Source organism: Chaetura pelagica, unplaced genomic scaffold (assembly GCF_000747805.2).
Source record: "Chaetura pelagica isolate M959 unplaced genomic scaffold, ChaPel_1.0 scaffold1081, whole genome shotgun sequence".
NCBI classification, from domain to species: Eukaryota; Metazoa; Chordata; class Aves; order Apodiformes; family Apodidae; genus Chaetura; species Chaetura pelagica.
Window position 1 is genome coordinate 210,067 of NW_009952000.1, and position 17,901 is coordinate 227,967.

Below are 17,901 nucleotides of genomic sequence, written 5' to 3' on the forward strand. Positions count from 1 at the left end.
GCAGCACACAAAGCTTTCTGCTCTCATCTGCTCTTTGTTGCATTTCTGGTATGAGTGTTGTACAGAAATGGTACCTTTTTGTCCAGGTGTGATAATTCTGCTTGTAATTTCAGTTCCAACATCACTTCTCTGAAATCCAGGAAAAAAGCTTTAAATACACTTCAGGTTTCTGGGGTCATCTTTGAGAGGATCCTTTGAGTAACAGTTTAAAAGCTATTGAGCAGATCATTTGATAACTGATTTATTTAGGCATTCTATCAAAGATAAAAGGTAACATACTAGTTAGATTGTGTCTCTTTCTCTAGAACTGGTCTTTGTCATCCAGTTTTCAGTCACCTGGAGTGGCTTTGGACTGGTGATCCTGTCCTGCCTTTTCTATATGAAATGACTTGTCCATTGTTTTACAAATGCTGAAATGGACAGGTGTATTCCCCACCAAATCCATGCTCCAAAAGCCATAACAAAAAGGGTATTTTGACAGAGAGCTCATCTCTGCAGTGCTGCTCCACTCAGGTTATCTTCCTAAAATGTTTTCAGCTATTCCTTCTGTAGTGACCTTCAGGAAAACCAGTGTATAAGAGTTAGAAGTTGTGATTTCTGCTCTATGTACTATCACTGTCTGAACTTCAGTGGGTCCCTGGATATTCTTCTTCCTCATCTGGAAACTGGGAATCTCTTTACTGCCTGTGGCCAGTAAAGTACTAATATTTGCACAGTGCTAAGTACTGAATGAACACCAAGGATTATTTTCCCTCTGCTTAGCAGAGGAGCCTCTCACTTAACCTGAGCTCTCACAAAAGATGCAGGTATTTTATTTCCTCCCTTATCTCTTCATAGTTTCCTAGATTATGTCACTATTATCCTGAAGCAGTTTTGAAGCTGTCAAATACTGCTTAGCAGTCATCTCTCCCCTATGCTTGGAAAGACATAATTTTAGTTGAAGACCTGCTTTTCTCAGCAGGATGGACTTACTGGAAGAATGGGATTCACCTCTGCTCAGACCTCTTCACAGTTGTATCTACTTAAATTAAGTCACTCTGTGGTCTGTTCTTCAAAGGACACAATTGCTCCTTTTTTTTTTGCCAGCTCTTTTGGAAAATGGAGCTTTTAAACTCCACAGAGAGAGATGTTATTTCTTCTCTAAGGTCATTCATACTTACCTTGAAAAACTCAACTTTGTTTACTTTATGGCTGCAGCAAGAGACTGTTTTAGTCTAGTCCACAAAAAAGCCCCTTTCTGGTATGGAATGATATCAGATTCAGAACATTTTTACCTCTGGAATCCTGCAGCCTTCAGCTGCTGTAGGGGAAGCACACTTGCTTTAAATGATGTGTTTTCTGCCTGTCTGAATTTTTCCACAACTTCAGAGTCAGAAGAGCACTGCAAAAAGAGCTTTTTTGACCTGCTGTGAATAGAAAGCTTTGTGATTTAATTTTTGCCTGGCATTTCTACACCCCAGGAATAAAACACATACTGCACTAAAATTAGCTTGTAATGCTTGAGTCTCCTCCCCTGTTTTCTTCACCAATGATGGAAAGTTCCAGCTGCAATGGGAAAGTCTCACAGGTTTCTCTCCTCCTCCCACCTTGCTTTTCCCTTTACAGAGAAGCTGATGTGTAACTTAGGGTATGGGTGAAGAGAAAAGTTGATCCTTCTGGGTTCAGCTGAGTGTTCCTGCTAATGAATGTCTTGCAGGTGTGAAGTTAACATCCATACTTGGAGAGCTACCATATGGTTAGAGTTTAGCAATTATAAATTACTCTGCATATGGATCAGCTTTCTTTTCTATTAATCATTCACCTGGGGTTGAATTTTTTTTTCTTCCTTCTTTGTTGGTTACCTGATTAAGGGCTCTTCACTCCGTTGTGCTCCAAATTAATTAGCAGCTGAATTTCTGGGCTCTGAGGCTGGGAACCTGAATTTCAGCTTTTCTAGAGCTTTGGGCTGATGCTGTGATTGCATTTTAGAGTTTGTGACATGATGGTAGATGCAAAGGGCCTGGAGCAGGGAGGCCATATGGAAGATTCTACTTTCAAAATAATCCCTACGTGCTAAAAATGGTGTAAAAAATGCAGGTTTCTGAATCAGAGCTTTTTTAAACTCAACATTCAAGCAGCTGTTTGATAGATCCTGTAGAATAAATGGCTCTGGGTCTGCTTGGGATGGAGTTAACTTTCTTGATAGCAGCCCAGGGGGCTGTGTTTGGGATTGGTGGCTGCCCCCAGTGCTTTGGCTCTGGCTGAACAGGGTTTGCACCATGTCCAGAGTTAATCTGTTTCCTGCTTTTCCCCCTGCCTGGTGACTATGCTGGGGCAGGAGACTGGGAGGGGACACAGCTGACCCTGAGTGGCCAAGGGGTTATATTCTGTACCATAAAACATTACACTGAGCAATAAAAACTGGGGCAGAGTTAGAAGGAAGAGGATTGGCTTCCAAGGTGGCAGTTGTTTGGAGACTGACTGGGCATTGGTCTGCCTGGGGGAGATGGTGAGTGGATTTCCTTTGCTGATTTCTTTATCTTTTTATTCTTTCCTCTTCCCTTCACCTATTAAACTTTGTCTCAACTGACAAGTTTTGTGACTGTTCTTCCTGTTCATCCCCTGTCCCACTGGAGAGGCAGGGAGTGAGTGAGTAGCTGTGTGGGCACTTGGCTCCTAATACAGTTCCTAACCAAAATACATGCTCCTGACTTCTGAGTCTGCATTTGTGTATTGTGGCCACTGTCACCTCTTTGTCTTAGTGGCACTGACTCTTTAAAAGGAACAACATTGCTATTGACTTGTTAGTGTTTGTCTGATCATATTAATATGCACTTTTTTTAGTTAGACTTCCCCATGGGCCTTGCACCCTGTGAGTTGTGGTGCTGAGAAGTCACAGACTGCCTATTGATTATGCATCTATTATAGTGTGTTCTTAGAAACTGGCAGTGCTGGGTCATGTTTCAGAGCTGGAAGGTGATGCTTTGCAGACTTGCAGCAGTTTGCATGTCCAGAATGAAAAGAAATTATGGGATGGAGGCAAAGGATGAAAGGAATTTTCATCTCTGTTTTGACATACAAACAAAATAGATGTAAAATACAATGAAAATAATTTTCACTGCAGCTCATGAGATCCTTACATTGGGATCAGTGGGAAAAGCTCTGCAAGAAACCCAGGCAATTAGTGGCTGCTGTGAATGGATCTTAAATGTTGTGCTATGCAAGGCTCATCTGTTCCCTTTCAGATATCTGGTTTTGACCTGTAGCCATTGTTAGCTACTTTGTGGTTTTTTTCTCCAAAGAAGATTCTTTTGTTTTGCATTCAGCATTTTAAGGCAGTGATAATTGTGTGTGTTGAAAGCTGTTCTTTTGTGTCAAATCACACTTCTGTACTTCTAGGTCTCACAGAAAAAGAAGTCAACCCAGAAGACATAAAACAGAGGATCAGAAGTCTCTTGGAGATGTCATGGCTATTGAAACTGCCTTGGAAGATGTGAAAGTGAAGGAGGAGCTGAAAAGAGGGGCAGATTTAGAGGAAGAGGAGAGAACCAAAGTGATTGAGGGAGAAGGTGAGGGCCCTGCTCCCTGGTGGCAGATCAGTGGAGAGCTGGGGCAAGACAGCTCTCTAAAACACTTTTGTAAATAACTTTCTGCTGTTGTTTATTTCTGTTGAAGTACCAGTGCTTTCCCAATGCTAAATCTGTGCTCACTGAAAGACACCATCATTTACAGCAGTAATTGATTTTTCCCTCTCTTTAAGGATTCAGTCCAAATAGCTTTCTTGGCAGGGCTTGAAATTTCTGCCAAAACTATTACAGGTCTGTAAAAATATGTATTAGGGGAGGAATATTTTAAAATATTCCATAGAGAAACAAATAAATATATTTGGTGTCTTACTCTGAGAAGGAAAGATTAGTGCACTCCCTGGTGCAATTAATCTTCTCCCTTTTTCCTTCATTCCTTCCTCTCAGTTACTTGCAGAGACTGTGAATAAAAGCAGCCTTAGGTTGTGTGGGATCCACAGTCCAAGTTGAAGGTTTGGTTTTCTTCAAGCCTGGCTCTTGGAGAGAAGCTTCTTTACTTTCTCTGCATGGCTGAAGTTCACACCAGGCCATAACAACAATCCCAGTCCTTTGTTTTCTTCTGCATGAAAGCACAGGTTCCAAACTGCTTAGAGGGCAGAGGAATGGGAGCTGATAAAATGACAGAGCTGTTTGCACACATCTGTGCCTAAATTTGTGTGCACCCTTTGATAAGTCACTTTACTTTTCTCTGCTCACTGGCACTTCTGGACATCATGTTTTAAATATTATGGTCCTGTAAGAAACAATGTCTTCTAAAATTCTTTGAAGCTGTTTCTTTGAATACACCAAGACTTAAGGCAAAACATACCTGAAGGCCTGTTGCAAACCCAGAAAATATCTTGTTTTTTGTGGTTTTTTTCATGCCATCTTCCTAATACATATTTTTAGTCCAAAGGCCTGACCACAGCCATCTGGCTGGGCATGATTTTGTGACATGTTCTTTTCCTTGGCTGTGTGTGAAATGTTGCAGTTCTTGCTGGAAGGAAGCTGCTTTATTGGTTTTTTTCCCCCTCTAATGTGAGTGATTCAGTAGTTGATGTGTCTGGGATGTGCTCTCTCTTTGAGGCACTCTGGAGGATTTCATAAACACCAGTGGATTAAATTTCAGATATTGTGTATATGCACTGTTTGTTTAGCATTTGGAGCAAACTGATGCTGCAAACTGTTGAGAGAACCTTGATCATGATTTTAAAAGATATCTGTGGAAGCTCTGGGAAAAGAATGGAGGTCTTTGTTCAGTGCCAGAGTCTCTCAGCTCCACTGTGGGTTTTCTCTTTTCATGGGAGATAAGGAGTTTGAATATCATTGTTGTACAGAGCAGGAGTAGCACAGTGCAGATAGTTCATTCCTATTGCCCTAACCCTGGGAGGGTCAGCAGTGTGTTAAGTTGTGTGCTCTTAGCTCTTGTACAACTTTGGGTAGTAATAAATAGCCCAAAAATGCTGGTATCCCTTCAGAGGCAAGTGGTAAGTGACAAAGATGGACCCGAGACCCTTAGAATGGCAGAGGAACAATAAAGACTCTGTTCTAGCTGAATAGGTGCCAAATCATACACTCAGACCACATGTTAAGAGCTCTGTAACTTAGCACAGGAGGGAAAAAACTGTTTTTCAGCACCATTGCAGGAAGTGTCACCAGGACCAGACAATTTGCTTTGCAATTCCTGACAGGTCTAGTGTTCCCTGTGGCTGTTAGCAAAGGTACAAGTTTCTTAATGCAGTACAGCAATTAAATTCCACTGGATAATCTACTTTTCTACATCTTACTGCCTGCATTACCTCTCTAAAGTGTCTAAGGCTTTCATCTTGAAAAGGAAAATAGCGTCTGTTTGGGTGGCTCTGCTCATGGCAGTTTAACTCCCCCCCTCCACCTTTACTTCCTTTTTCTCTTCTTCTGATTTTCCTTTGGCTTCATTTCTGACTTACACCACAAAAGATGACCTTGAGAAGGAGGAAGAATCAAAGTAATAATTGATAGTTTCAAAGTAGGTCTTACAATTTGTGTTGGTTATTTGGACTAGTTGAGTATTAATAACTTGTAGTCAAGATTTGTGACCCATATACCTTAAGGTGTTTTCTTTTGGCTTTTATGACTCAGCCTTGTATTAATAATTTATTATGTTGCTATTAATGCATTTAGAATTCTTAGCAGGTCGTCTTGGGACTAGAAATGAAAAGGGAGAACCTGTAAGCTCTGCATTTCTCTGGGTGTGCTGAGCAGCAGAAATAAATCCCAGTGAGTCAGCAGGGTTACCTGTGGGGCTGTGCCTGTTCAGAGTCCTGCTGTCCTGGGCTACAAACCATGTATCTTACAGGAGGATTCTTTTTGTTTTGTTTTCAGTAATGTGAGAAGCAGCAGGGCAACACCAAACTGCAAACCAGTCTGTCATTTTTCACCACATTTCATGATGCTCTGGAGTGCAGCTGTAAACTAGTACATCATGACATGAAGTGGTGCTGTGACCAAGCTGCCTGTAAAACCAGAACTGAAAACTTCTCTGCTGTCATCTCTCTGTAAGGGCAGATTGGTGCAGAATTGATTTCTAGATGACCCTTTGCTGCAGGAGGATTTTACTTCAGGCAAGATCTCACGAACTGGCCAACTGCCAAGCAGTGACTGGTCTCTCACTGGTTTTTCTCCAGTGTTGCTTAATCTGGTGGTGTAAAGTCATTAAGAGATGAGACTGTGCAAGGATTATCATCAAACAATGTCATGGCCCAGGGGTTTGTCCTGGAGGCTTTGTGGACTTTCTGGCATCATGTAGAGAAAATAGAGCCTTGTCAGAATCTGCTGGCAGTCCCTGTGGCCATCTCTGTGTTTGTAGCATGTGCTGCTTGAAGTTCTGGTAATGACTGAGCAGACACAACTCTTAGGAGGAAGCACAAAGTGTTTTTTTACCACTTTGGCTTCCTGCTGTTCTCTCAGTTGTGTTCCCATCTTCTGTTAGCATAGGAGATAAATCCTGGGTGGGTTGGGGTTGCTCTGGGGTAATATTCTCTGTTTAAGTGAAAATGTGAACTCAGTGTTTAGGAGGAACTTTGGGATGATGGAGTGGTCTTTGTGATTGCTTCATCTTCTGCACCGTCTCCTGTGTGGATTAAAGAAAAACCTTTGAGTGCAACTATGAGACAAACACAGACACTTGAAGGATGCACTGCTTGATTAGAGGCTTTCTCCTGTGTTTAGCTTCATCTTATCTCTGTGCTTGTGCTTCTGCTAGATTAATAAGCCTAATTTACAGTTGCTTTTTGACCTGCTGACAGTACAGATAATGTAACTGAAGGAGTGGCTAAATGATTGATGCCAAAGCCCATCTCTAATTGTCTTTGCCTGCTACCAGGGGATATTGATGTAGCAGATGAAGTTCAGAAGCTTTTTACAATCTTGCTGCCCAAAGTTAAGGTGTAAGGTCCTATGTAAGTGATTTCATTTCCCCATGTAAGTGATTTGATTTCCCCACCAACACCTCTTCCTCTCAGAGCTAATATATATAGCTGCAACTTCAGTGAGCTCTGTGTAGTATTTCAAATTATCTCTAAACCAGCAAGTCTTCTCACCATGAAAAATCATCACCCCACTGCTGCTTCCCACATGTACCAGCTCTGCTACCTGTGCCTTTCCCCTTCACAGGACACCTGATGGGTTCCTCTGCTAACCTACCCTGCTGACGTGGGCATCAAGTTCCCTTTCCTTTCTGAAAGTATTCATGACAGCCAGATAGGGACTTGGAATTTTACCTCACATTTTCCTGGCCTCTGATTTTATAGATCCACTTGCCAATGAGTTTGTTCATCTTGATGCAAAAACTTTTAAGCAGAGTTCTACGTGCCAGCTGCTGTCACATTCCCCATTCACAAGTCCATAAAGCTGGTGAATGGCATTTGTTTTGTTGTTGGGCAGAGAATTCTGCAAGTGTATAGAGAGTAAATATGATCTGGTTTTGTGCAACTGGGGAAAAAATCTAATTTGCCTTTCATTCAGTATGTTTGTTTCTCTAAGGAAATTCAATATTCCTTTCTCTGTGATAGAACAAACCAGTTTATGTGAGGGGCTACCCACACAAGTACAACACTAACTATTTGGGCTGGCCTTGTTCCCATGTTTATAAATTAGTGTAAATAAAGTCATCAAACCAAATTTCTGGGAAGTGTCTTAAAATCATAGAATGGTGAAGGTTAGAAGGGACTTTAAAGATCATCAAGATCCAACCTCCCTGCTCTGAGCAGGGACACCTCACTGCAGGTTGAGGTATCTCCCAGGAGATTTCAGCAGAGAGTATTCAATGGGGATTATTCACCTTCTCTTTTCAAACCCTTTCTCCTTCAGATCCCTGGGTATTGTGTGATGGTTGGTCTGATTTTCTGCTTGCTGAGTTTGGCTGGTTGGCTTTGGTGTAGTCCTTGGTGGAGGAGTGTGAGAAGGTTGGGCTTGGTGGAACCTCATTGTTAGGGTGAATGGTCTGTCTGCTGTTGCCATCAGCCTTCCTCCCCATCCTAGTAGTGGGAAAATGACCTTTTGCAGCAGGTTGATCTAGTCACAGCATCTGCAGGTGAAAAACAATCTCTTGTGAAACAAATAGAGCCCTGGCATCAGTCTGTGGAGCATCTATTATTTACTTCCCTTTGAGTGAACTGATACCTTCAGTCATGAAGTGGGGGGGATAGCTGGACAAAGGGAACATGCATTTCCTAGATGGAATAAGGCAGGATGTGAAGGCATCTCCTTTCCTAACCTAGAGACACTTGCTTAATGGCCACTAGGAATTTTAATCACTGCTGTAAACTCAAGATTGTGTGGCTCCTTTGAACAGAGTGCTGTTGGGAAGATGGATGGGGAGGACTTTTATGGGTCATTACTGCCTCTGGTAAAAATATTGAGATGTCTGGCTGCTCAAGAAGTGTTTTTGTTGTCACAGCCATGTAAGAGACCTGCAACACTTTGCAGATAAGATGAATGACAGTAAGCTCAGAGAAACAAGGACAAATGGAGTGAGTGTTAGGAAAGGATATCTCAGTAACCAGTGCTGGCATTGTGTCTGTAACAGACTTAGTTCAATACTGTACTTGATTTATGCTTTAAAGGCATCTTTTTTAAAAGCCCTTACAGTAGAAATCTTTTGGCAATAATGAATCAGGGATCTTTATTCAATTCTTCATTTCCTTGGGCTGGTGAATGCATTGATGCACAATAATACTCAGATAAGAGCTGTGCTTGCAAAGAGAGGGAGCAGAGAGAATGGGGGTGGCCCAGAGGTTGGGCCAAACTAGTGCCACACAGCAGTGGTCTCCAGACTTTTTTGATTGCACCCCCTTATCAGCACAAGAATGTTGAGCACACCTCCCAATATGTGTATACTTACTTATAAAAATCCATGCATGTATTACTGTACTAATACATTATGTCCATTTTTTAAAAAGCACAAACGTTTTTAAAAGGAGGAGATAAGATAAAATACCACTTAAAAGATCTGTTTATCAATGGTACAAACATATTTTCTTCTTGCAGCCCAGGGGATGGTCTTGCACACCCCACTTTGGAGGCTGGTGATCCAGAAAACTTGGAGCACAGAGTCAGGGCTAATGTCAGATATGACATCTTTTTGGCACATTCTCCAGTTTCTTAGGGTTTTAGATATTTTCCCTCCGGGCAACATTCATTTTGGCAGCCTTTCTGCTCCACTCAGGAATTAAATACTCCATAGAAATGACACGAGTCTTTTTCTTTCTAAAATGGACTTTTTAAGGCAGTGCTGAGGTGCAGCTGAAGGTGTCTGCAGCTTTCAGTCTGCCTCTTGGAGGGGAGAGGTGGTGCTAGAGTGTCCTGTGTTAGCCCAGCTATTTGATAGAAGGAGAAAAAAATATTGAAAGCCCAGAAGTCTTGGCATGTGAGCCTAAATGTTGCCTATTTCTTGAAGCAGGTGACTGCAAAGTGAAGGCCCGTCCTCCAAAAGTAAAAGGGGAGAGGAAGAAGAAGCACCTTTTCCATCAACACCAGCACCACCTGCAAGGACCTCAAGCTTCTCTGCAGCAGCAGCAGCCGCCGCTGCCCAACCCACCGGTCCCACCGCAGCAGCTGGCAGAGGAGGAGGTGCCACCAGCACGGCCACCAGCACCTGCCACAGTGCACACAGCAGAAAAGAGCCTGCCCCCAGCTCCCCTGAACATCATCCAGCCCTTGGAGGCACCAGTGGAGGAGGATGACTTCAAACCTCGGCCCATCATTCCCATGCTCTACGTGGTGCCACGGACCAAGAAGGTGGTGTTTGACAAGGAGCGCATGTCCTGCCAACAGGCTTTTGAGCAGTTTGCCACCCAGAGGAGTCCAGGCTGGAGGGAGCAAACTGTCCCTGTGGACATCCCTGGGAAGGAGGAGAAGGCAGAAGTAGAAACTCCAGGGATCGCCCCAGCGGTCAGTGATGTACAGGTACGTGTGGAGGAGGTGACTGTGAGACTTGCTAGTTTTAAGGGTCAAGTTGGGGACCAAACGTGGAATGAGAGGAGGCCTGGATTGTGCCTGAGCCTTCAGTGGGGCCATGCCATGTTGGTGACCACAGGGTGCTGTCATGGGACAAATTCTCACAGCTCAGTCCCTCATTGCACTGGGGCTGGAGGATTAATTGAACCCATTACTGTCTTTGAGAGATAAAAGAGAGAATCTCTTTTCCTGCTGCTAATACCTAGTCTAGTGGGAGGTGTCCCACTAGGGGGGAGCAGGGGGTTGGAACTAGATGATCTGTAAAGTCCTTTGCAACCTAAACCATTCTGTGATAATACTGGTCTCAAACAGTATCAGGAAGACCCAGCACAAGCAAGTGGCTGCTGCAGGGCAACTATTCTCAGAGTGGTAAAACCAAACAATCCCTAGGGGAACTGTGATGGCACCAACATTTTAATAATTCCTCTCCCTTGTTTCTGACTTCTGCAGCTGATGAGCTTTCTGCTTCTCCAGCATGTGCTTTGTGCTTCTAAGTGTTGGCCTAGGTAGTGCTGCCTGGGGATCTTTTGCATCATGAGATGACAGCATTGGAAAAGCTGGCAGAAAACATGGGCATGATGGTTCAGGGCATGTAACCTGTCACAGGCATCTTCTTCCTTGGGAAGTGGTTGGTTTCCTGAAGGAGGAAGATGTGTTTGGTGCCCATCACAGAGAGGCCTGTGAGCCCCTGTGAGGAGGGTGCAGGCAGTACTTACAATGTGGCCTGGTACACAGGGCAGTGGGTACCAATATAAATATACTTGTTCTGGTCCTCTCTGCCCTGCACATGATTCTCTTGCTAGAGTTCCTGGCTCTTTATGTGATTGACCAGACTTTTCATAAGCTAATGGAATGGACAGACTTAAAGGCTGTTCTGACTTTAAGATAACACTAGTTTACCCAACATCCAAGAGATAGCGTTGCCTTTATCTGCTGCAGTAATGGGCTTAGGGGGCTTATTGATTACAGCCAAAAGGCAGTGGAAAGTTTGCTATGGAAATTCAGGAACTCTTTATGACAAGGATTCTGCCTCTCTTGTACTTGTAATCCCCCTTGCTTGCCAAGATATTTTGGGGTTCCCTTCCAGCTGCCTCTGGTTTTTTCCAGGCTCTTTCTGGTTTGTTCCGGGCTCTTTCTGGTTTGTTCCCGACTCTTTGGTTTGTTCCAGACTCTTTCTGGTTTGTTCCAGACTGCTTCTGCTTTTTCAAAAATGAAGATGGAGATAAAGAAGAGTCGTCGACATCCCCTGGGCAAACCACCAACGCGCTCCCCGTTGTCGGTGGTGAAACAGGAGACCTCGAGTGATGAGGGTGAGTTGCAGCAGCATTAAGGATGCTTGTGTGTCTTGTCTGAGCTGAAAAAAATTGCTGAAGCTGTTAACAGAACTGGATGATCTGAAACTTTTTGTGTTACACTTAGCTGATAGAAGATGCAGCATGTTCTCATTTTCATAACCCAGCTGGAAATGAAATTCAGCCGTGGGAGGTGTCCCTTCTCACCTCCCACCCTTTTTTTCTCTCAAGAAAAATATTTTGCTGGCTGCAGAATGAGGCAGCATTTTGGGCAAAGGGAAAAAAGAGTTCACAGAAAACAACCTCTTAAAGTAAAAGCTCCTTCTTAGATACTGCATTAAAATGAGATCTGTTCACCTCGGAGGGCAGTAGAGGTTGGGTCTGCTGTTGTGTGTATGGGGAAAGTTAATTCTGAGTTTCTGGATGGGTTTTTCATTTATGTCAATGTTGGGGTCCAGCTTTTCTTGGCAGATCCAGAAATGAGAATTAGAAAGTCTCTCAGTGTTTAAATGCACATCACTGGTTTTTCTTTTCCCATGTTCTAGTCACTGTGAATGCCACAGCAGTCTGAACCCAGAGAAAACAAACTTCTCTTACCTCTCACTTCTCTTCTGTGCCTGTAATTTACTGCTTCTGGGTCTTGCCCAGGTGATAAAGTACTCAGAATATATAGAAAAGCCCACAGTAAGAAGCTTTTGCATGCTGGGACATGTACACAAAGGTGTAGCTGGCAGCCCCTGCTTTCAAGGTACTTGAAACTTCAAATTCAAAAGGAGAACATCCTTGGTGTTTGCTTTCCTTCCAAGGATTTTAGAGAACCTTTGAGAAGGAAGTGGATACTCTGCACATACATAGCTCCAGTTCCTTACCAAGGATGATGCATCTGATGTCTTGCACATCTGTAAAGCAGAGTGAAGCACTGAAAGGCAGTTGAGACTAGTAAGCTTGTTTTGGTGTGGGACCTTGCAGCAAACTTTGTGTGAAGGGTCCTCATTAGGCAGCATCTTTTCACAGGTTTGACTTTGGGATGGTGTGCAGGGGCTTTGCTGCCTGACTCAGGAGCAACTTTCTGTGAAAGCTGGCATTTCTTGGGGGCTGATGTACAGCACTGGTGGGTAAAATCTGATCAAACAGATTATTTTCTTCCCTGCCAGGGAATAGAAGCAGCTCTGTGCACTCCTTGCTTTTTCAGGGCTAACGTGTAAGGATGATGTGGAGGCTGCAGTGAGGAAGAGTGAGCATGTAAATTAAGGGAATGCAAATGTCACACTGAGCTTCAGTTGACACAAATTGGTAGTCTTTTCTACTTGTGTATAACTTGCTTAAAATACAGGAGCCATCCTGAGTGCTGTGTGTCACCCAGGATCCATCCTGGGATGAGTGCAGGTGATGATAACATAGCTGCAGTTACAACAGTCATTTCCTTTCTTCTGTCACTCTGGATTATAATCCTGGTTTCATTGATTTCACTGGCACCATGGATCCCTGCCTGTCTCTTTATGTGCCTTGACTAAAATTTGGACAAACACATGGTTTGTTTTTTGGGTCATGTCTTAAAATGTCATTAAAGGTGCTTGATCTCTTCAAAAGGTGAGGATTGAGCTCTGCTTTGAAAGTGAGACATCTTGGAAGTATCAGCTGGTCTTTCAATTTTATCTGTGCCTTCCATGATATGTGGAGTAGATGCAGCTGAAGTTAAGAGTGTAGAACATATCCCTGTAAATCAGTTTTGATATGTGGGCCAGCTCTGCTCTGACACACCCTGTACTGGCCAGTCAGCTCCTGGCACAAGCAGGACCTTCCTCTGGGAAGGAAAGCTGGAGCCTGATAGCAAGGCTGGCTCTGTTTGTCCCCCTTGCCAGCAGAATCCTGTGCTGTGTTGTGGAAAAGGCAGTAGTACTACCAATTACTGTTTGCCTTTGGGTACCAAGATAAAAAAATATAGTAAGAAAAGACACTTTCTAGGAAGTGACCTTCATGTGAAGTGTGACAGATACACAGTGTTCATCATCTCAAAAAAAGGATGAATTAAACACAATAAAATTTCCTCCATTTGGCAAATATCAGATTAGTTGAGAGGAACATGTAAAATGTGAGATGTAAATTTAGCCATTAGTCTTTTGCTACAACTTCCTTTTATCCTTTCTGTTCACCTAAGAGTCTGAAACTCTAAAAGGGAGGTAGGAATGGGGAGGAGACTCAGACATTAATGACGAATTTCCAGTAATTAACAGTGAAGCAGTGAACAATTTGGCTTAATGTGCTGAGCTCTGGGGATAATGTTCTACTAAGATGCTTTTGAGTTCTCCTTGCCAAAGCTGTTCTTTTGGAAACTTTGCAGATTGACAATGCAAGGAGTGATTTATACTTAGTCTTGTGTGGAAAATTTATTTAACGCTTACAGTGATTCAAAATTCCTTGATAAGGAACGGTGAGAAACTTGGAGTCCCAAACTGACACAAATGGATTCTGCTGTGGTTTAATCATAAAATACCAAGGGCCTTTTTAAGGTTTTGGGAAAACAAAGAATTAGCAAACTAATTAGCACAAGCAGTACCTATCAGAGCTGTGGCAGAAGAAGAGGTGGTGCTGAATGCAAATGGGAGGCTTAGTGGTGTCTGCTTGGTGGAAGCAGCTGCAGGAAAGTAAAATGAGGACTTGAGCTCAAGATACCTCATGGCCAAGATTGGTGTTGGCAGCAGGAGCTACTGGATGCACTTTGGGAATGTTGACACAGGCTTGCTGCTGACTGGTGGGACTGGGAGCTGGCCTGACCAAACCAGCACCAGCCTCTTCCAGAGAATTCATCTGGAGGAGGGGAAGGGGGATTTCTTTGCACGTACATCATGCAGTTTGGACTTGGCTTCATTAAAAGGATGTTGTAGGTTCCCACAGCCAGAAAGTGGAGATACAAAGGCAACAAATCAAGGTTCCCTTCCTTCTTCCTCAAGGCCAGTTCCATTAGGTCATCGATGTCTCTCTTGGAGGGGGGAGATTGAGGTGAGACATGAGGAGGAAATTCTTTACTGTGAGGGTGGTGAGAGCCTGGCCCAGGTTGCCCAGGGAAGCTGTGGCTGCCCCATCCCTGGGGGTGTTGAAGGGCAGGTTGGATGGGGCTTGGAGCAACCTGGGCTGGTGGGAGGTGTCCCTGCCCATGCAGGGGGTTGGGATTGGATGATCTTGAAGGTCCTTCCAACCCAAACCATTCTGTGATTCAAGGAAATATTTGAGGCACACACAAATGAGGAATCATGGGTGAGCTGAATGTTCTTACTCATTGAACTTCTTCTGTTGTCAAAACATCAGCTGTTTAACCCCACCTTGCTGCCTTTTGCCTCTACCTTCTGTAGCCTGTTTTGCTTCTACTGACTGTCCATTGTTTGGGGATTTATTTATTTTTTTCTTTCTTCCTAGAAACATTTCCATTTTCTGGAGAGGAAGATATGAGTGACCCAGAGGCTATGAAATCTTTACTTTCCCTCCAGTGGAAGAATAAAGCACATAATTTCCCAGCTGAAAGAAAATTCAATGCAGCTGCTGCCCTGAGTGAGCCATACTGTGCTGTCTGTACCCTCTTCTACCCCTATAACCAGGTAACTGTGTTCCTGTAGGATCTGCTCTAGGGGATCCTGCTCTAGCAGGGGGTTGGACTAGATGATCTCCAGAGGTCCCTTCCAACCCCACCACTCTGGGATTCTGTCATTAAGTAAGAAAACTCATATACTTTGCCCACCAAAGAATTGTCTTTGGATTTGGTAGAGGCAGTGGATGGAGCCTTTTTTGTTCTCTTTCGCAGCTTTTCTGGCTTTCCCAGCTTTCATATTTTAAATCACACACAAAGAGCTTTGCACTGCAAACCCTGTTTCATGCAGGAAAACTGTGCCACGTGTGGCACATGAACCCTCTTGTTTAGATACAGACCCAGAGTTCTGAACATATACAAACAAGCAGCAAAAGGAAAACTTCCTGAGTAAGCACATCCATCATATATTTTTTTTTTGGGAAACTACCAATATGCTTTGGGATATGTTATGAGCAGGAAGGCAGAATTTATCAGATGAATTAGTTATTTGCCCAGTTGTGTATTGATTTGTTCTTGCATGCTTTATAGAGCCAAATCTGGCTTTGTGTGTCCTCCAGGAATACGTGCCTTAGATGCATATGTATCTGTTGGAAGCTTTTTCTGGGCAAAGCAGAACCAACCTCCCACTTCAATAAAGTCTCTTGATTTATTATACAGACTGAAAGTAAAAGATCTGTTCTGATTGCTGGGTGTTGCTGTGTAATGGCTGGAAGGAAAACTGGGTACAGCTGAGGCTGCTTTAATCCATTGCTTTTAACTCTGGTTTGCTACCAGTAACCTTGAAATGTCCTTCTGAGGAAATTCTTGCAGAAAGAGCAGGGAAGGATGCCAAAATGATGGGAGAGGGGGAGGGAAGGTCTTAAGGTCTTGCTTTAATTAATATTTTCCTTTTTTTTTCCTTGATGTTTTCAGCTGTGATTTAGGAATTTAGATTTTGACAGAAGAAAAACAGGGAAAGCTTCTCATTGTTTGTTTTTCTTTGTTGAACTTTCAGAATAAATGACTTTGAGCTTTCAGAATAAATGACAGATCTCAGGACAGGCCTAGGGAAGAGAGGGGGGAGCACAAGGCAGGGCTGGGGGCCTGCATGAAAAGGCAGGATCTAAAGTTCATAATTTGCCTGCATGGGGTCAGGTATTGGGTGACTTCTGTTTTTCAAGGGGAACACTCTGACTTTAAGGTTAAAACTGTGAGCAGGGAAGAAGTGATTCCATATATTGGCATTTTCTCTTTAAGTCCTTACAGATGGTTAAAGAAGCTGTCCCAGTCTCTGTGGGGGAGACCACCTCTTTCATCCACCTTTCCAAGTGTGGACAGAAGACCAAGCCTCTGATCCCAGAGATGTGCTTTACCTCAAGTGGAGAAAACACAGAGCCTCTTCCTTCAAATTCATACATTGGAGAGGATGGAACCAGTCCCTTGATATCCTGTGCCAAATGCTGCCTGCAAGTTCATGCTAGTGAGTGTTTCCTTCTTCACTAAAGCTTTTTGGGTCCTGAGAAACTCCCAGGTTTCTCTGCATGTTGCCTGTGTTTGAATTCCTTCTGGGCACACTTGTTATAGCTGTGACTCCCACTTCTTCCTTTTCTGGTACTAGTATGTGTATGTTTGGGTCTATCTGGGCAGTCACTGACCTTTAAAATGCACTCAAATATTTTTCTCTGTTTGCTTATTGGCTCATTCTCACAGAAAAGATTCTTTCCTTTGTCATCTTTAATTTTTTGGTAATAAAGCAAGAAATCACAAAGCTGCTGGCATTCTTTTCCCTTGTTCAAATGTTGGTGTGCTGGGTAAGGCCCTGGTGTTGTCACGTGCATCAGAGATTGGAGTAGCTTGAGATAGGTTTTATTGGTGTCTGTGTTACTGTTGGTAGGAATGGCACTTGATTGCAAAAAGAAACATATGTCTGTTTGTTTCCCTGCTAGTCACGTCTAAAAGAAGGTCTGATTAATCCTGGTGGGGTGTACCTTCACTGTAGATTGTACATCTAGTTAACATTTACACTGTATTAGGAGATGTGAGGAATTACTCTTCAGCTGTTTGATCGTGACAGATGGGAAATCTTATTTAACTTGCATCAGCTGGAATTACTTTTGTTGTTCCAATTTTACAGTCAGCAGGTCCCTGTGCAGCTCAGCAGGATTGTTCTGCATGGAGAACTGGAATGCAACTTTTATTTCCCTACTGCATCCATGATTGTGGTCATTTCTGGCTAATAAGGGCATGGGATGCAGAGTGAGTGTGGGGATAAATTCTGCTGTCTTCAGAAATCAAAATAGAGGTGCTGCACCTTCTACATCCACGTGTCCTCCATCGTCCAGTCTATCCAAATGGTTTCAGTGACTAAAGTCAGTTTAGGGACAGAGGGATGTGGGCAAGGTGATGTTAATCTGCAGTCTCAGGGTGTAGAGAAATTTACCTTTCTATTTTGGCTTTGTTCAACCCTTGAGGATAGGACAGAAGTGAAATCTGGTCTGAGCTGGTGTCCAACATCTTGTTTCCTTGTTGCTGTTTTTACTTCCAGACTGTGATATCCCTTTGACTTTGCTGCAGAGAGTCCTTTTGCTTTTATTACAGGATTGCAGTGCTGAGGTGTATTTTGGTTAATCTGGCAGCATGCTGCAAAACCAGTTGGCAGTCTGCTTGTTCTTGAGAAGTGCCCTCACCCAACTGTGCTGGGTTAGGACAGCAGCAAGGACACAGAGAGAACAAAGCTCCCGTGAAGGTTTCTGGGCTTGAAAGGTGGTGACAAAATTCCTAAAAAGAGCATATTTTTGTTGTTCTGGTTGGATCATAGTTACAGGACAGCCTGGTGTTCAGAAGTGGGACTGTTTCTCTTCTCACATCCCATAGTCCAGCTTGCTGTGGTCCTGGAGCAAGGAATCCCTCCTGCAGTGTCAGTACATCCAGCAGGATTTCAGGGGCTGTTTCTCCTTCAGCTCCATCACCAGCTCAGCCCATCACCCCTCTCACCCCCCCTTGCCCATTT

General features: G+C 43.4%; 1 protein-coding gene across 1 annotated transcript in view; it reads left to right on the forward strand.

Annotated features, from left to right (window-relative positions):
* The window catches only part of KDM4B (lysine (K)-specific demethylase 4B), a 78,432-nt gene that overhangs the window by 45,833 nt on the left and 14,698 nt on the right, over positions 1 to 17,901 (forward strand). Inside the window, exons 10-14 of the mRNA XM_010002474.1 lie at positions 3,379 to 3,548; positions 9,478 to 9,986; positions 11,227 to 11,347; positions 14,744 to 14,922; positions 16,149 to 16,371. Of these exons, the coding sequence (XP_010000776.1) occupies positions 3,379 to 3,548; positions 9,478 to 9,986; positions 11,227 to 11,347; positions 14,744 to 14,922; positions 16,149 to 16,371 (1,202 nt within the window). The remainder of the gene's footprint in view (positions 1 to 3,378; positions 3,549 to 9,477; positions 9,987 to 11,226; positions 11,348 to 14,743; positions 14,923 to 16,148; positions 16,372 to 17,901) is intronic.